Raw genomic sequence first — 18,776 nt, forward strand, 5'->3', positions numbered from 1 at the left:
GCCCCCCCCCCCGCCTCACCTCACCCCCCAACGTCCCCCCCCCCTCCTCGCCTCACTCCCCCCCCGCTCCCCGCGCCCCCAGACCCTCTCCCCACCACCCTCCGGCTCACCGGGGGGGCCGGTGCCGCCGTCTCCGCCGTCCCCCAGCGCCCCCTCGGCCCCACCTCGGCCCGGGCTGGCCGGAGCCTCCGGCCCCTCCGCCGCCATCTCGCCGCGCCGCCAACCCAGCGCGCATGCGCAGCGCCGGAAACCACACCCCCCGCCTCATGACGCAGGCGGCGGGGCAGAGCGGCGACGGAGCGAGCAGCCCGCAGCGCCGCCTGCTGGGTGGGAGGAGCCACAGAGACGAGGCTTAACACCGTCGAGCCATAGAGACGAGGCGACGGGCTAGAGCGACTTCCGGTTTCCCTTCCAAAGCCATAGAGACGCGGCGACGGAAGAGAGGCCAGAGCGGCCAGGAGGCTCCGCGACAACCATAGAGACTGCGGGAGGGGGAAACCAGCACAAGGGGCCTCTTGAACAACCATAGAGACACCGGGGGGAGAGAGACCAGAGCGGTCAACTGGCGCTTGACCAACCATAGAGGAAGGCACCACAGAGGGGGACCCACGGCTTGTTGAGTGACCATAGAGTCAATGTAGTGCACCTAGAGTGGCCAACCACCATCTTGACCAAGGGAAGAGCGCCAAGCTTTACTGCAACCTTTATTCCGCTGTATTTACAATTAAGCTATTAAAAATTTATACATTATTTACAAATTAAATAATTCCTCCAACGCCGACGCCACCCAAAAGGGACAGGAAACGGGTTTTGGGGTGAAAGGGAGCGGTTTTGGGGTCAAGCGTCCCCAGTCCGGTCGCCTGTGTGTCTTCGTTCCCTCCCCCTCCCCGGGGTTTCCACCCCAAAATGAAGGAAATTTTGAGGAATCCACCAAAAAAAAACCCAACCCAACCAAACCAACCCCAACGTCAAACAGAACCGGCCACAAAAATTCATGATTTTGGCTCAAAATGTTTAAAAAAAAAAAAAAAAAAAAAAGAGGGGGTTAAAAACTCAACTCCCCGAAGCGGCTCCAGGGCGTTCTCCCCTCCCCGCTTCGTTATTGCGAAATTCCTCGTTAATACGTTCACGTTTTGGGCAACGAGAGCCAAAAATTTAAGGGGAGGGAGAAGAAAACCGGCCTCGTTACCGAAAAGAACCATTCCCGCTCCTCCCCGCCTCAAAAAAAAAAAAGCAAAAAGAAAAAAAATCCATCACCCGCCGCCAGCTCCTCACCCCCACGCCGTCCGCTCGCCGCCGTCGGTTTTGGTGCAAAAAAAACGTCGTTTTCCGCCCCAAAACGCTCCGGTTGCCGCCGTCTCCGAACGCGGTTTTGGTTTTTTCCCTGAGATATTTGGGCTCCTCGGAGCCCTTGGCGGTTCAAAGAGGCACTGAAGAGTCGCGGCGTCCCTGGAGCGGAGAAGAAACGCGGTGGGAAGAGGAAGCGGCGCCGGATTTTTTTCGGCAAAGGCGCCGGCGGTGCCTCGCCGTCGCGGCGTCGCCTTGCCGGTGGAGCGCCAGAGCCGTCGCCGACCGTCGGCGAAGGAAACGAGGCGAATATTTGGCGGGCGGGAGGTGACCAAAGGAGACCAAAAAAAAAAACCCCCCACCTCCCGGCGCCGTTGGCAGAGCGAAACCAGTTAAAACCAGTTTGGGCGCGCCGTGGCAGCGGTTAGGGACTGGTTGGGGTCAGGCGGAGGATTCGGGGGTTTATTAAGTTGCCGTGCGGTGCCGGAGAGGCGCCGATCGGCACCGCGGTGTCCCCAACGGGCTTCACGGGGGGAGCGATATTTCGGTGCGGGAAGCGGCTTTCCAGGGGGTGATGGGTTAATACTGTTAACGAGCTCGTTTGCTAACGAGGGGGGTGGGAGGTGAAAGCCGGGGGTGGGGGCGCCCCAAAATCCCCGGCACCCCGGTAAAAGCGGCGGCAACTCAAAGCGGACGCAGCTCGAGGCGGTTTCGGTCGCGTTGATGCCACCGGTGACGACCCGCTCTGCAGCCGGGAGCGCCTGGACACGACTTTGGGTTAAAAATGGGCGATTTTGAGCAATTTCAAGCGGCGCCGGCACTCGCTTGATCACCGTCACCGCGATCAAAGCCCCGGTCCTCAATTACCGTCCCAAAACAGGTGCGGTTACCCCAAAACACGCAACCACCGGCTCCAAATCACACACCGGATCCTGGCTCGCTGGAGAGGTAGAGAGAATTGGGGTGAAAACAGGGAAAAAATGGGGAAAAACGGGTCAAGAAACGCGGCTGTTTGCCGCGGTGCCACGGAAAAAAGGGCCGGCAATGTTTTAGGGGCGCCAACGGGCGTAGCCAGGAATCAGTTTTGCTTCCGGACGGGGGTTTTGGTGGAAAATGGTGGGAAAAAAGGCAGAAAAAGGGGCGCTGCCCGACTTGCGGCATCCGAGGGTCCGGAAACGCCGAGGACGAGGGGTCGGCACCCCCGAAACGGCGCCCGCGGCGCGTCCGCGGCACAACCGGCGGGCGTCAGTGTGAGGCTGCCGGCGGTGACGCCAGTTTCTGTAGCCGGCGGCGGCGGAGCTCCGCCGTGTCGGGTTCGTCCAGCGAGGACGAGCCTTCGCCGCCATCCTCTTCCTCCTCGGCGGCGAAGCCTTCGGCGCCTGCCGGCGCGGTGGGACCTGGTAAAAGCAGAAAGGCACCAGTTTAGCATCCGGTAAAACCAGTAAACCCAGTTTTAACTGTGAGCTAGGCCCAGGATTGGTGTTTTGGCGGGAGATGGGCTTCCCGGCAGTGTTTTAACGCGGGATTCGGCTTTTAAAACACAGACACCGGGGCTACAGGCGGCTCATTAATGGAGGAATTAATGACCGCGGTAATTAGCCGGTGATGGAGAAATCATAATTAGGTGGTTATAAAAGGGTACAGTGGTGGTTTTGGGGGGCACCAACCCCCCAGGACCCCCGGTCCCCCCCTAACGGCGGCACTGACGGTCTCTCCCGGGTGTTGCCCCCCGACCCCGCAGCTTCCTCACGCACCGGCGGCAGGCATGGAGCCGGCGGCGGCGGCGGCAGCGGCGGCGGGTGCCGAAGGGCTGCCGGGCGAGCGGAGGGGGGTGGGCTCCTCGGCGGGGGTCTCGCGGGTGGAGGGGGGCCGGGGAGCGGCGGGCCGGGGCGACCTGGGCGGAGGGAGAAAATTAAACAATAAATCAAAATTTTGAGCAATTTTGGGGATATTTTTGTTTTTTAAGGCAGGGCGCGGCTTTGCCGTAACCAAATCTCGCCTGCCCGCTCCAGACACCCCCCCAAATCCCTCCCACCCCCTTTTTTTTTCGGCAACGTTACCCGATGGTGGCCAGGACCGTCAGGTATTGGTTGATCTGCACCATGGCGGCGTCGAGGAGGGTGTGGATGTTCTGCAGGCACTGTAACCGCGCCTCCAGGTTTTGCCGATCGTGGCCCTCCATGGCTCGAAGTTCTTCCTCCGTCAAGCCGGCAAAGCCGGCCGGCGGCACCGGCATCGGCGGAAAGCCTGCGGCGAGAAGAGGGGTGAGGGGAGAGTCCCAGGGGGGGCTGAACCCCAAAAATCTTTCCCTGTCTTACCGAAGAGGGGCGGCCACGGCATTCCCATCCACGGCGGCGGGAAAGGAAGACCCGGCACCGTCCCTGCCGCCGCGGCGGCTTCCGATCCGGCGTTGGCGGTGTCGCCAGGCCTGGCGGCTGCAGCGACAAGAGGAACGTGAGGGTGGCAGGGGAGGAGGAGGGAGCCCCGTTTCGGTAGCGCCGACCCCTCGGATTTCGGGCCAAAACTCACCCGAAGCGGCGCCGGAGCTCGGCGTGGCGTTTTCGGTGCCGTTGGGCGGTTGAACGCCAGGAACCGGCGGGAAGGGACCAACCGGCGGCCAGAAGGGAAACATTCCCGGGGGGAAGGGGGGAAGGATTCCCTGGGGAACTGCGGAGGGAGAAGAACCGCGGTGAGAGCGCCGAACACCCAATTTTCCTTCACCGCAGCCAGCTGGAACAGGCCAGGTCACCGGTTTGATGCCGCGTAACTGGACTTAACCGCGCCGGCAGGAGTTTCCCCGAACACACGCCGTCACAGGCGGAAATACCACCGGCTCGCGCCGCCGCCCGCGGGGACTTGACCTCCCAACCCTCTTCGGCTGTTTGTTCTTCCAGCACCGCGGTCAACAACCGCGGCAAGGCTCAACCGGCGCGGCGACGGGTAACCGGCGGTCGGTGGCACCCGTCCCGCCGCGGCGGGGTGATATCGGGGCGCAAAAGAGACTCACAGTTGGGGGGCTGAGGAACTTGGGGGGTCTGGGGAGGCGGCGGAGCTTGCTCCGGCGGCTCGGGAGGCGGCTGTGCCGGGAGGGAAGCCCGGAGAACGTCCATGCGGCAGGTGGGACACGTCTGCTGGCGCTGGAACCACGACCGCAGGCAGCTAGAGAGGAGACGGACACCGTTAATCGCACGGCAACATCACGGTGGCGGCAAAGACGTCCCCAAAACACCACCCCCCCCCACCACAACCGCCGAGCGGTGCCGTTATTTCACCGCCGCCTCACCGACAACACCGAAACCACCAAAGACGCCGAAACTGAGGAGACGGGGAGCGCGCGCCGCCCCCCCCCTTCCTCACCCACCTGGTGTGGAAGATGTGGTTGCAAGGCAAACGCTTGGCGCCCGTCACCATCTCCTCGCGGCAGATGATGCAGACGTTGTCCATGGCCTGCAGCTCTTCCGGCGTGGCGTCGGGGTAGCTGCGCGGCGAGGAGAGTTAGGTGGAAAACGCCGGAAAAAAAAAACCCCAAACAACCCCTTCCTGCCATTTTCGGGGGGGTTCAAGGGGGACGTGGGAAGGTAGCGGGACTTCTGGGTCCTCCCCCAACCAGCCAACCCTTCCTCCTCGCCGTTAGCCACCAGATTTTTGGTTAAATTAAGGTATTTGGCAAGAGGAGCTGGAGATATCCACGACCCCGTCACCCTACGGAGTCGTTCCGACCTCTCTGCCGTGCGGCAAATGAGGCGTTTTCCTCAAATTTGGTGGTTTTTGTTTTTTTTTTTTTTTTTCAGGTGGATCCCACCTCAAAAGCAACCACCGAGGAGACGCCAACGGAGCCGAAAGCGCCGGGGAAGGGACGGAAGCCGCGTTCTCCGCGTTACTCACAGCGTGTTCATGTTGCGGATGGCCCGGCGGGACATGATGGCGTCCGTCACCGCTTTCTTAAACTGCCTGAAAGAAGAGAAGGAATCGGTGGGATCAAACCGACGGCGTGCCGGCGGCCGCGCCGAAGTCAACTCACCTCATCGCCAGGTACATGGGGCGGATGGCGAAGAGCGGGAAGGTGTGGACTTTGATCATGATGGTCATGAAGGCCATGTAGAGGAGAACTTTGATGAAGCCTGAGGGGGGAAAGAAGCACCTCGGGGTCTCGTTCTTGGACAACCGCAGGTTGGGTGAGGCGGGATGGGATCTCCAAGGTCAGCCGGTCCAACCGTCTCCTCAAGTAGGTCACCACGAGTTGCTTGTCCAAGACCATGACCCAACGGTTTTTGAGTATCTCCAAAGATGGAGACGCCACCATCTCTCTGAGCGAGCGCTCTCGGCCTCTCCAAGTCCCTTCATCGTCTTGGTGGCCCTTCGCTGGACGTTCTCCAGTATGTCCCAGTCTCTCTCGGACTGGGGAGCCCAAAAGTGGACTCAGATCTCCAGGCGTGGCCTCACCACCCCCCAATCACCTCCCTCAACCTGCTGGCAACCCTCCCAGGACACCGTTGACCGCCGTCGTTGGCTTGCGCTCAACCCGGTGTCCACCAGAACCCCCAGTTGAACCACTGCCCAGCGTATGCTCGTGACGGGGGCTGTCGGACTTGGCCCATCCCTTCGTTGAACCTCGTGAGGTTCTGCTTGGCCCGGTTCTCCGGCTGGAAAAGGTCCCTCTGGACGGCGGCGTGACCCTGCGGCGCATCAGCCAGCTCCTCCTGGTTCGGCGTCACCGGCAAAGCGGCCAAGGGAACACCCCGCCTCATCATCCAGATCGTTAACGAAGGTAGATCGGACCTTCGGGTGCGGCCGAGCGCCACCTAGCCTTCACGTCTTCGTTGATGGATGGCTAATTGAGCTTCGTAACGAGGTATCGAGCTTCATCGGGCCACGCCCAGATGGGAAAGCCCCCTCCCCCAAAATTGGGTGGGATGAGAAGAAAAAAAAAGGGGGGAAAGAGGACAACGTACCCGTGAAGAGCTCCGTGTACAGCATGTAGACGGCTTTGCTGTCCCAAGGGTTCTCGTTCTGCAGGTCGATGGAGTGCAGGACGTATTTGATGAAGATGGTGAGCACCATGGTCATGAGGATGGCGTACTGCGGGGAGGAAGAGCGCGGTAGGGCGCGAGGACCCGGCCGAGGAGCCGTTTGTCCGTCCCGGGAGGTTCGTCCGTCCCCTAAAGGGAAGCCATCTCCTACCTCGAAGCCGAAGACGAGCTGAACGGAGGCTCCTCGCGTGAGGATGCTGTGGTAGGCGTGGTTAACGAAGAGGAAATCCAGGATTCCCAGGAGGAACATCAGGGCTGCGGCGGGGGCGGGGGGAAAGAAATCGGGATGAGGGGATAACGAGGAAAGGAGATAACGAGCCTCGAGGTGGGGGGAGACCCCCAAAAACTCAAGCTCTGCGGAGTTGAGTATCCCACGTATCCGAAACGTATCCCATCAGAAGAGCGGGACCCTCGAGGAGCACCGGTCCCAGGCGGGGGCTAAACACCTCTGCGCTAACGAAGGGCTGAATTAATGCATCCCGCTAACGAGGCTGTCTCGTTTGAAGCCCCCTCTGCTTCGAGCCACGTCTTGTGTCCTCGTGTCTCCACAAACCCCCCCGCAATTCCTTCAAAAGATGATTTTTACATTCCTAAATCCCTTTCTCCGGAAGCAAAAATACATTTTGCCATGGATCCGGCCTCATATTTTTCCCACTCGGCAAAGCCGGAGCTCGTTAAACCCCCAGCAACCCCATCCCGCTCCCTCCGCAGCCCCGTTAACGCTCCCTCGTTAACGAGACCGCCCTGATAAGGTTTATCGAGCGCCGATGGTCGCACGCTCGGCTGCACCAGGTTTTTCCCCGGTCGTATGCAAACGCGTTGCCAAAATTATCTTTCCTGACCAGCTGCCGGCAACGCACCAAACGGCAAAGCGCCCGAAGCCGGGCAGGATCCGGCCCAGGGTGTAGAAAAGCAAGATACTCACAGACGATACGGAAGTGGAAGAGCCAGGAGATGTTGGGGCTCCTTTCCATCTGCAAAAGAGGTGGAGAAAGGGTTGAAGTTTTCCCCCAAAAAAGGCTTTTTTACGCCCGTTTTCTCCCCACCCGGCACTCACAAAGTCCACCCGGTCTTCAGCCAACCAGTGGAAGCACTTGAGGAAGAGGAGGAGGGTGAAGAGGGCGACGAAGCGAGGGCTGAAGTCGTCCCTGAAGACGGTGAAGGCCAGGCAGGTCTCCGTCACGGCGTACCACGACCGCTCGAGTAGGTGCTGCAGGAGAGGGAGAGGCGGTGAGGGGTGCGGGGGGCTTCCCCTCCCCCCAGCCTTCGCCCCCCATTTTTGAACCCAAAATGGCACCGAAGGCCTCGCGGGGGTCAAAATCGCCGCCCAAATGGTGCTGAAAGCTTCTCGGGGTGCAAAATCTGCCCCCCAAACAGAGCCAAAGGACTCTCATGGCTCAATATCCCCCCCAAAATGGCACCAAAGGCCTCTCAGGGTTCAATATCCCCCCCCAAAATGGCACCAAAGGCCTCTCAGGGTTCAATATCCCCCCCAAAATGGCACCAAAGGCCTCTCAGGGTTCAATATCCCCCCCCAAAATGACACCCAAGGCCTCTCAGGGTTCAATATCCCCCCCCAAAATGGCACCAAAGGCCTCTCAGGGTTCAATATCCCCCCCAAAATGGCACCAAAGGCCTCTCAGGGTTCAATATCCCCCCCCAAAATGGCACCAAAGGCCTCTCAGGGTTCAATATCCCCCCCAAAATGACACCCAAGGCCTCTCAGGGTTCAATATCCCCCCCAAAATGGCACCAAAGGCCTCTCAGGGTTCAATATCCCCCCCCAAAATGGCACCAAAGGCCTCTCAGGGTTCAATATCCCCCCCCAAAATGGCACCAAAGGCCTCTCAGGGTTCAATATCCCCCCCCAAAATGACACCCAAGGCCTCTCAGGGTTCAATATCCCCCCCCAAAATGGCACCAAAGGCCTCTCAGGGTTCAATATCCCCCCCCAAAATGACACCCAAGGCCTCTCAGGGTTCAATATCCCCCCCTAAAATGGCACCAAAGGCCTCTCAGGGTTCAATATCCCCCCCAAAATGGCACCAAAGGCCTCTCAGGGTTCAATATCCCCCCCAAAATGGCACCAAAGGATTCTCGGGGTTCAAAATCCCCCCCCAAAACCCCTCAGGATCCGCACCTCCCTGCGAGCTTTAACCCCTGAACCGCACCCCCGCTGCCTCCAGCACCGGCAACAGATCCGCCCGTCCCCGGCGCCGAATTTAAACCGTTCCCCGCCGTCGCTCACCTCCATCTCCGCTGCCCGCAGCTGCCCGAAAAACACTTTGCCCATAAATTTACCCAGGAGAAAAACCAACACGAAGGCCTGGATGTAGAGAACCTGCGCGCGGGGGGGAAAAAGGCGATGAGGAAGAAGCCGCGGCGCAGCCAAAACTCGTTTCGGTGACAACCGGATGCAGGGGAGGGTTTGGCGCTGCGAATTTGGGTCCCAGGGGATGGAGAAGAGGGCGATGGGGTACAGGCTCGACCCCAACCCCGTTTTGGGGCTGCCTGAGGGCTCCCGCGCAGGTAGGAGACGGCAGCGGCGTCCTCCCACCCTCCCCGCGCGCCGATCGGCGCCGCGGCAGCTCTCGGCGCAGGTGCTCACTCTCCCCAGGGGTTCTCCGGTGTTTTCGGTGAGCGCCGTTAAACGGAAGATGAGCCGTTTCGGTCGCCAAAAAGCAGAAGTGAGCTGCGATGAGAGCTGCCGCCCGCCATGCCGCACCACGAAGTTGCCGTGCGAGCTGGGAGGTCGGCTCCCCAGCCGTGCCGATTAATTACCCGCCGCTAATTAATTAACTGGGTACTTACGGCCATGCTGGGGCTGGATTTGGTGAGATAAACCACGGTGGGGTAGAATTGGTGTTTCAGGTAATAGGCGTGAGCTACCACCGCTGTCGTCAGCGCCAGGCTCCCCGCCATCACCACCGCCGTGCAGAGCATCTCCCCGGCTCGGCCTGCCGGATTAAAAACCATCAAATCGCACCAAAAAAAGGGATTTTTGCTAAAAAAAAACCAAACCCCACTGTTCAGTGTAAAATTGGGGATTAAATGGCCGCCCTCACATCTTCAGGACGCGGCCAAACGCCTTTTTGGGGTGATTTCTGAGCCCACCAAGAAAACAAAACCCTAAAACTAACGACGCCGCCAACGAGTTGGTTTTTTTTTTTAACTCGTTAACGATTCCTACACGTAATGAAAAACGCGCAGCTTCAAACGGAGCTTTTCTGCCCCAAAAACGCTCCCAGCAGTACCACCGGTCCGTGTCCTACATACTCGGCGTCACCGGCTGCCGCGTCCCCACGTCCCTTCTCCCGTGTCCCCAAACGTCACCTCCTTGTCCCCATCCCCAGCTCTCCCCCAAGCGCCACCTCCTGCTCCCCCCACCCTCTCCCTCCCCGCAGCGGGGGCCAGACCCTCCCCCGGTCGCAGCACCCCTCTGTCCACCCCCCATATCCCCCTCCCCACTCCCACCCCCTCAGGTGACAGTCACTCAACCCCTCCTCTAGCCCCCCCACCCCCCGACACCCCCCCACCCCACTTGGTGCCCCCATATTCCTCCTCACGTCCCCTGTCCCCCCTCACACCACCCCACTGCAGACCCCAACCCCGCCGTGTCCCCCCTCACCTCCCCTGCCTCTCTAAGTGTCCCCAATGTCCCCACCTCCGTGTCCCAGACCTCCAGGTGCCCCCCATGTCCCCCCCATCACATCCCCTACCCCCCTAGGTGTCCCCTAACATCCCCCCCCCACATCCCAGCCCCCCATGCCCTGTCCACCTTCGGGTCCCCACTTTAATGCCCCCCCCATGTCCTCATTCTCCTCTCAAGCCCCCCCAACCCCGGTCCCCAAGTGCCCCCCCTAAACCCCTGCCCCCCCTAACTGCCCCCAATCCCTCCAAGCAGCCCCTCACATACCCCCACCCTGCAGGTGCCCCCCATGTCCCTGTGTATGTTCTCCCCCCCCCCTCCAGGTGCCCCCCCCCCCATATCCGCGCCCCTCCCCTCAACGTCCCCTACTCCACCAGGGAGCCAACATGTCACCGGTCCCCCCACGTCCCCCTGGGCCCCCCCTTTCGCTCCACCTCCTCCCCAAGCCCCCCAGTGCTCCCCTCTCCCTCAGGCCCCGGTGTCGTCGTCGTCGCCGCCCCCCCCCCCGTACTCACTCGGATCGAGCCCCGCCGCCGCCGCCAGACCGCCGCCCCGCCCCCCCCCGCCTCAGGCCGCTCCTCTACCGGAAGCGCCTCAGCGCGCGACACCTCACTTCCGCCTGGGCCGCACCACCCGCTGCCCGGGGGGGGGGTGGCCGGAGCTGGGAAGGGGTGTCATTTCCTCGCTGCTCCCCCACCCCGCTCCCCCATAACAGCTCCTCCCGAGGGAGATGCTGAGGGTCCCCCTTCCCCGCCTGCTCCCCACGCGCGGCGTGGGGGCCCACGGACACCCCCCGCCCAAACCCGCTGGGCTTTCCCCCCCCCCCCACGCCCGCACTTGGTACGTTCCGAGCTGCCCCGCAGCCGGAGCTTGGGTGGGCGGCAACGCCAAGGGTCCCGTGTCTCGCTCTCATTGGCCAGCCCCCCCGCGGCACTCGGCCAATCAGAAAAATCCCCCGCGCGGCGCCGCTTAATCAGCGGCTGATGCTAGGGGAGGAGCGGCACGGGCGATGAGTTGCGCTCGGCCTCAGCCCTCCCCGCTCCCCTCACGGCGCGGCCTTGGAGGCGGGAATAACCCCCCCCCGTTCCCCGCCTTCGCGGGCTAGCGGCAGGTCCGGAGTCCCCCTCAGCCACCTGGGGAGACCCAAACTGAGCCGGATTTGCCTTTTTTTGCCCTTTTTTCATACCTCACGTCACACTTGATGGGTTTGTGTCCCCTCTAGGCGCTTCGCAGCACTTTTCCCCCCCCTTTTTTTTCCTCAGAAAACCCTCAAATCCCTCACCCGGCCCCGCGGGGGGTAACGCACGCACTGCCTCCCGCCACCCCACCCTTCACACTTGCCCCCTCACTCACAGAGCCCAGCCTATCAGCGACGCCTCCCCCCGCTGCTCCGCTCCTCTGATTGGCTAGCATCGCCCACCGTCCCGCCTCCCCGCCTTTGACAGGCAGCGGCAGGTGAGGGCGGGGGAGAGGGGGGAGGCGGCCTCTTCCTTCTGCGCCTTCTGATTGGCTGGCGCCGCGGGCGCGCTGCCTATAGAAGAAGACGCCCGCGGGAGGGGCGGGGTCAATTTGGTTCCTCCCTCTGGGGCGCAGGCGCTGTCTGTCCCCGCGCGCTCTGCTCAGGTGAGAGGAAAAAGGCGGGAAGAGCGCCTGGGTGCAGCGAGGCGTCGTCGTTGCTCCCTGAGGTGATTTTTTTCCGCCTCTCTCCCCTTTCTGAGGGGAAAAGGGAGGCGCCATGAGGTAAACTTACTCCCTTCCGCCCTGTTTGCTGAGGGGAGACTGAGCTCTGGTTGCTGTGAGGTGAAAACAAGGCTGTGAATCCTTTTATTTTCCCTTTTCTCCTTGATATGTGAGGGAGCACTGTGGCACGGTGCCTCATATCCATTGTGGTGAGGGAAGAGGGGGTTTTAGGGGAATGTGGAGGGGGGATTTCAAGCTCTGAGGGCTCTGCTGTCCCCAGGTACTATGTCCTTTTAATCCTGCCTCGGGATCAAAGGAGAGGAGGCAAGTGGAGCCCTTTAAGTGGTGTTCTATTTGCTTGGAAAATCCCCTGAGGAGGGAGAAAGAGGAGAATTATACATGTCTTGCCTCATTCAAGCCAAATTTTGGTGCCCCTGAGCACAAATAACCTGTTTTGAACAGGAGGATGCACTAACATGGGAGTAAAAATGCTCTTTTTTTTATCACTTGTGGTGGTTTGTGAGGAAACTACCACAATGTCTTCTCATCCCAAGGAGGTGGCAAGCCATGCCTTGGTAGCTGGGTGATGGTAAACCTACCAAAGCGCCCTGAAATGATAAATAAAAAAAGGATTTTTATTATTTCTTTGGCAGTTTTCAGGGTAGTTGTTGAGCAGCTGCGAGGGCAAGATGTGTCCCCTCTCGCTGTGGTGCCGGTTTGCTTGAGGTTGGGTGCTAGAGAGTGGTAATAAAACCTGCAGAAACAAGGTCTTTTTTCTCTTTTTATTGAAAATAAGTGTTCGTTTATATTTTGGAGAGGTAAATCTGTTGTCTTTATTACGCCTTTGACTGAGACAAGAGCTATTCTAACCCAAAATTGCTTTATTGGGGCTTTTTTGAACCTTTTTAGCATCTGAACCCTGTAGTTGGTATTAAAAAAATCCTTCAAATCCCTGAAAGACTGGCAGTCCTGTGGTTAAAGTGTCTTTTATTTTTTTTTAACTAAGTATCTTTTATTCCCCCACCCCCAAGCAGAGTATCTTTCTGTTATGGAATATTTATTTGGGGGCAGCTCAGCTGCTGCCCCCACCCCATCTCCAACTCCTTCAAAGCAGCTTGGATTTCTAAACCAGGAGTTCTAGGTTGGTTGGGGTTTTTTTTAATTAAAAAAGGTCTCTATTTCTTTTTTTTGGTCAACTGCAGGTTTAATTTTCCCAGCAGGTGACTTTTGAGGTATTTCAGGGCTTTTTAAAGAGTAATCGCTCAGGGCTGATGGCGAGGTTTCGGCTGGATGCTCTCCGCGACCCTTCCTCGTCCTGCAAGGTACGGAGCGGGTGGCTCTGAAATGCTCTTCTCAGGTGGCTGCTTAAATCGTGTAAAATAAAAAAAATTATTAAATATTGGGGGGAAAAAAGGAGAGTGAGGAAATTGGGGTGTGAGCAGTGTGTTGAGATGCTGCTTTAAATGGGGGTTGTTTGAGATCAGTGGGGTTTGGCGTGGGGTTTTGGCAGCAGAAGGTAAAATTCAGCACCCTAGATCTTAGTAGAAAATATTAATTTTAAGAAAAATGTAAATGAAAAAGAAAACTTCATGGTTTTTCTTGTTGGCAAACCAGACAGTGTTTTATTTCGCTCTGATTTGGGGCTGGAGGAGGGAATTTCCGCACCATTCCTGTGGCGTAGGGGAATAAGAATGAGTTAAACCTGAGTTTATTGAAATGCGAGGCTTTTTTTTGTCTTAATATCTATTTTTTTCCTTAAAATTAGTTACTTAAAATAGTAAATAGATGGAGAACATGGGGTCAGGGCGGTTACTCCCAACCTGGGGATGAAGCCCTTGTTATTCTGCAAAAAGTCCGTAGCACCTGATTTGCATATTCACCTCAGCCACAACTACTCCTGGTTTAAAAAAAAAAACCAACCCAAAAACCTGAATTTTTTCAATCTGAAGAGCTTGGAAGTGGCCAAAAAGGGATCCAGAGCCTTAAAATGGTGGTTTTTGGCGCAGCGGTTGGGATGGTACCAGGAGCAAGTTGGGGGGTGGTGCAGAGGGGCTGCCCTGCTTCGTTACTGCTCGCTAACGACCCCGCCTTGATCGGGGACGATGGCATGGGTAAAACTGGCAGTGCGGAATGCTCAAAACCGCTGGGGAAAAAAAGCAGGTTTTGGGTAAAATGAGCCCTTTAGAAAGTACATTTGGTGTTGGGGTGTGAGACGCTGCTCGGGATTGCGCTTTTGTGGCATTTGGCTTGAAAGAGGGGTCTGGTTTGGGGGGGGATTTGGGGCTTTTTGGGGGGATTTGGGGTGTTTGAATGGTTCATCTGGTTTTTGGGGAGGATTTGGAGCTTTTTAGTGGAGGTCTGGGGTGCTTGGTCAGTTTTGGGGGGGTTTGGGATTTTTGGGGGGGTTGTGGTTTTTGAATGGTCAGTCTGTTCTTGGGGGGACTTGGAGTGTTTGAATTGATCACATTTTGGGGGAGTTTAGGCTTTTTTGGGGTGTTAAAGGGTTGGTCTTTTGGGGGGTTGGGGTTTTTTGGGGGTAAAGGGTTAGTCTGTTTTTGGGGGGGCTTTGGGGTGTTTGGTTAGTCTGGTTTTTTGGGGGAGCTTGGGGTGGCTGGTCCGGTTTTTGGGGAGCATGGGGATTTTGGGGGGGCTTTGGGGCATTTGGTCTGGTTTTTGGGGGGCTTTGGGGTGGCTGGTCTGGTTTTTGGGGAGCATGGGGATTTTGGGGGGCTTTGGGGTATTTGGTCTGGTTTTGGGGTGGCTGGTCTGTGTTTTTTAGGGGAGCTCGGACCTTTTTGGGAGTTAAAGGTTTGGTCTGGTTTTGGGGGGGGGCTTGGGCCCACTCCCTGACCACCCCCCTCTCCTTCAGGCCAGCCCCCCCACCTCCATGAAGCTCCCCCCCTCACCGGCCCCCCCAGGCGGCGAGAGACCCCCCCCCAGCAGCACCCAGACTTGGGGGGCTGGCGGGCAGCCCCCCAACCCCACCAGCATCCCCCGGAGCCTCCACCTGCACCGCCAGGAGCGAGAAGCCTTCTTCAGCCTGCTGGGTGAGGAAACAGCCGCAAAACCACCGCGATCCTGTAAAAACGGGGAAAACCAAATCCCCCCTGTTATTAAAACCCCCAAAACCGGGAGATTTTCCCTCAAAAATTGTCTTTACGTAATAACTTTTTCTCCTCGTCAAGACGACGACGTGGTGCGGGAGTTCCTGTCGACGGATGTCTGCTGCAGGATTTCCGATAAGGTTAGTCCTTCAGAAAACACCGTTTTATTATTTCTTAAGAAAAAACCCGCCTTTTTTGCCTGAATTTAGTTTATTTTTGCTTAAAATCGCTGGGTTTTTCCTCATTTCCCAGTACCTGCTGGCGATGGTGCTGACTTACTTCAAGCGTGCCGGCCTGCCCACCAGCGAGTACACCCGCATCAACCTCTTCACTGCCCTGTATGTACCCCGAGATGACCTCGTTAACGAAGCAGGGCCTCTAACGAAGCCCCCCAGCTCGTTAACGAAGCGGGGGGGCTCTAACGATGCTCCTCCAGAGCGCTCGCTAACGGAGTGGGGCTCTAATGATGTCATTAAATCTCCCCAAAAGGGGATTAAACCCCAAACCCGAGCCGTCACGGAGATCCCCAAGCTGCCTCATCCTCTTCCCGTTATCCCTGCCTGCTGAATTGCCCAAAATCCCCTGAATTCACCTCATTTTTTTTTTTTATTTTGCAGGTACCTGGCGAACGACATGGAGGAGGATGAGGAGGAGCACAAGTACCAGATCTTCCCCTGGGCGCTGGGCCGCCGCTGGCGCCGGCTCTTCCCCCGGTTCCTCCGCCGCCGCGACCGTCTCTGGGCCCGGATGAGTTACCGGGCGGCCGTCAGCCGGCACTGCTGCGAGGAGGTCGGTGCCGCGCCTGCCAAAACACACCCAAAATCCCTTAATCTCACCCCCCCAAAAAAAAAAATCTTTAGAGGAAAACCCCTGCCACTCCCCGCCCCAAAAAAGTCCTTAAAGACACCCAAAACATGGCGAGAATCAAAAAAGAAATGAAATTGGAATTTTTACGGTGGGTTTGCCATTTTCCCTGTTGAAAAATGTCTAGTTTTTCTGAAAATCGCCTTTTTTTTTAAGGTGAATTAGTGAGGTTTTGGGGTCAGGCCAGTCCAACCCCTGGCAGGAGGGGGTGGCGGTGGACCCCCCCCGCCCCGGTTGCACCGGCTGCTGCCGGATACTCACGCCCGTATTTGACACCAACTCGGTTGCGGAACCAAGATGCTTTTTAGCTCCAAAATGCAGCAGTTTAGCCCCAAAATTGTCAGACTTTTAAGCCTCGAAATGTGGGGTTTTAAGCCTCAAAAATGCAGCAAGTTTTAAAGCGCCCCCCCCCCAAAATGCTGGGGGGGTCTGAGCCCCCCTCAAAAATACCAGGGTGTTTTTAGCCCCCAAAATGTGGTTTTTCTTTAAAACCCTGCTTCAAAATGCCAGTTGGGGGTTTAAAAGCCCCCCCAAAACAACCCGGGGGGTTGGCGGTGTTTTTTAGCCCCCCAAAAATGCTGCGGGGGGGGTGGGTGTGTGTTTGTCACCGCCCCCCCAAAATGCTGCGGGGGCGTGGGGGGGGTGTTAAGCCCCCAAAATGCTGGGTTTTCCCCCCAAAACAGGTGGGTTTGGTGTTTTTCTTTTTGACCCCCCCGGCAGGTGATGGCGGCGGAGCCCTGGCACTGGGCCTGGCTGCGGGAGCGGCCCCCCCACCACAGCGGGGCCACCCGCCCCTCCGGCAGGGACCCCTGGCACCTCGGCCCCCCCGGCCCCCCACCTGCCTGCGCTGCGCCCGCCCCCCTGCCCGCACCCTGCCTGCCGCTGCCTGCGCCCGGGGGGAGGAGGAGGAGGAGGAAGATGCCACTGTCACCGCCTGGGTGCAGGACGCCTTCATCCTGCGGCCGCGCCGGCGGAGTACGTCCCTGCTCCCCGATTACGCCAAAACCCGCTGAATTCACCCCAAACATTCGGGCTGAAATCGGCCCAAATTGGGGCCGGGCCACGCCCTGGACTCACTAGGGGGTTTTTTGTAGCGAAGCCGATATTGGGGGTTTTTGACTCAAAATCCGCCTTCGCTTGCGGCGGAGCTGAACCGCTCTTCTGTACAGTGCAAAACTAGTGATTTTTGGTTATTTTCCCCCTTTTGTCCCGTTTGCCCCTTATTTATAACTGTAATTGATAACAATTGCTCTAAATCGCTTGTTTTCTACCCCTTGGCCACTATTTTCCCATTTTTAGCCCCGAACCTCGTTCTCTCTCCCTCTGCGGTGAGGCCGAAGGCTGTGCAGGGCGGGGGGCGAGGCCGTGACCCCCGGACCCTCCCCCTTTTCCTGCAAAAAGAGGGGAAAACGGGCAAGACGAAGTATTTAAAAAAAATAAAAAATCACTCATTTTTGCGTGTCATATGTGGGGGCGGGGGGGGGAATCTATATACAACTGTCTGGGGGGAGGGGAGCCTCGGGTTTGGGGGGGGCTGAGGTTTGGGGGACCCCCGAAGTGGGGTGATGGGGGGGGCTGCCCCCCTGCGTCCCCCAACCTGGAGCCGTTTCTCTCTCCCCAGGGCTCAGGAGGTGTGGGCGGAGGGACCCATCCTGCCGGCTCAGGTAGGGACGGCGGCAGCCCCACGTGTGTCACAGGCGTGTCACGTGTGTCCTTGCCCTCTACATGCATGCCCCAGCCTGCCACACATGTGTCCTGGGGGGTTTGAGCCCCTGTACATGTGTGTTCCTTGTGTGTCCTGGCCCTACACATGTGTCCCCTATGTGTTCTGGCCCTGCACATGTGTGTTCCCTGTGTGTCCTGGCCTTGCACACATGTCCCAGCACCCTGCACATGTGTCCCACATGTATCCTGGCCCTCTACACATGTATGTTCTACACATCCTGTTCTCTACACATATGTCCTTACCCCATGCACGTGTCCCATGTGTGTCCCAGCCCTCTGCACACATCCTACGTTTCCTGGCCCTCTACACGTGTCCTATGTGTCCAAGCTCTCTGCACATGTGTGTCCCTGCCCTCTACACACACCCCACGCGTGTCCAGCCCTCTGCCCACATGTCCCACGTGTGTCCAGCCCTCTGCACACACGTCCACGTGTGTCCAGCTCTCTACACACACATCCCATGCGTTCAGCCCTCTGCCCACACATCCTACGTGTGTCCAGCCCTCTACATGCACATCCACATGTGTCCAGCCCTCTGCCCACATGTCCCATGCGTGTCCAGCCCTCTACACACACATGTCCCACACATGTCCAGCCCTCTGCACACATGTCCCACACATGTCCAGCCCTCTGCACACGTCCCACATGTGTCCAGGCCTCTGCACACACATGTCCCCATGTGTCCCAGCCCTCTACACACATGTCCCATGCGTGTCCCAGTTGTGCACACGCGTGTCCCGTGCATGTCCAGCCCTCCGCACACGCGTGTGGTGTGCGGCACCGCCCAGCCTGCAGCAGCATTCCCCCTCTCTGGCCCTGCGGCCGCCGGCGCCCGTTGCAATGCGGCGAAAAACCTGCAGCCGCAGGAAGACGATGGACCCAAAAAGCTCAGAAACGGCCCCGGAAACGCCTCGGGGTGCCCCCCCCCCCTCCTCCGCCCCCAAAATCGCTCACTTTTACCCCATTTCCCCTCCCGCCAGCCTCCGAGGGAGGAGCGGCGCAGGGAGGAGTCTCGGCGGAGGCGGGCGGGGGGTTCAACCCGGCCTCGCCTTCCTGCTTAAGAAAGACTTTACAGCTATTTTCTGTTTTGGTTTTTTTTTTTTTTTTGGCCTTATTTGACCCAAAAGCGGCGAGTTTGGGAGGGTGCCCCCCCCCGCCCACCCTGCACCCAGCGAGGTACGTCCCCGGGGCCCCCCGGGAGGTGACAGCCACCCCGGGTGACCGGCAGCGGGGTGACAAGGCGGGAGGCGCTTCCCTGCGCCTCAACTTTATGGCCGGCGGCGCTTATACAACTCCCCGCGCCGCCGGATCGGGGGAAAAACCAAGGAAAACGGGCAAACTCCATCGTTTTGGCCCGTTTTCTTCCGTTCACGGAGCCGGGAAGGGGTTGGGAGCTGGGACGGGTGCTCCCCCACCCCACAACCGCGCCTTGTTTTA

The 18,776-nt window shown here is 58.7% G+C and overlaps 2 protein-coding genes across 2 annotated transcripts; one reads left to right on the forward strand and one right to left on the reverse strand.

The window, feature by feature from the left end:
• Positions 1 to 1,567: 1,567 nt before the first annotated feature.
• SYVN1 (synoviolin 1) lies at positions 1,568 to 9,260 on the reverse strand. Its single transcript, XM_050914790.1, has 15 exons — positions 9,129 to 9,260; positions 8,566 to 8,658; positions 7,375 to 7,527; positions 7,243 to 7,291; positions 6,469 to 6,572; positions 6,240 to 6,366; positions 5,309 to 5,408; positions 5,173 to 5,238; positions 4,649 to 4,765; positions 4,295 to 4,446; positions 3,817 to 3,954; positions 3,606 to 3,722; positions 3,348 to 3,534; positions 3,042 to 3,181; positions 1,568 to 2,684 (listed from the first exon to the last, which is right to left on the reverse strand). Exons 1-15 carry the CDS (start codon positions 9,258 to 9,260, stop codon positions 2,533 to 2,535), a joined length of 1,827 nt encoding a protein of 608 aa, XP_050770747.1. The 3' UTR covers positions 1,568 to 2,532.
• A 2,319-nt stretch (positions 9,261 to 11,579) lies between these two features.
• SPDYC (speedy/RINGO cell cycle regulator family member C) lies at positions 11,580 to 17,382 on the forward strand. Its single transcript, XM_050914789.1, has 8 exons — positions 11,580 to 11,589; positions 12,867 to 12,968; positions 14,516 to 14,693; positions 14,832 to 14,890; positions 15,003 to 15,088; positions 15,368 to 15,539; positions 16,335 to 16,589; positions 17,236 to 17,382. Exons 2-8 carry the CDS (start codon positions 12,918 to 12,920, stop codon positions 17,380 to 17,382), a joined length of 948 nt encoding a protein of 315 aa, XP_050770746.1. The 5' UTR covers positions 11,580 to 11,589; positions 12,867 to 12,917.
• The last annotated feature ends 1,394 nt before the right edge of the window (positions 17,383 to 18,776 follow it).

This window comes from Gymnogyps californianus, unplaced genomic scaffold (assembly GCF_018139145.2).
Source record: "Gymnogyps californianus isolate 813 unplaced genomic scaffold, ASM1813914v2 HiC_scaffold_82, whole genome shotgun sequence".
NCBI classification, from domain to species: Eukaryota; Metazoa; Chordata; class Aves; order Accipitriformes; family Cathartidae; genus Gymnogyps; species Gymnogyps californianus.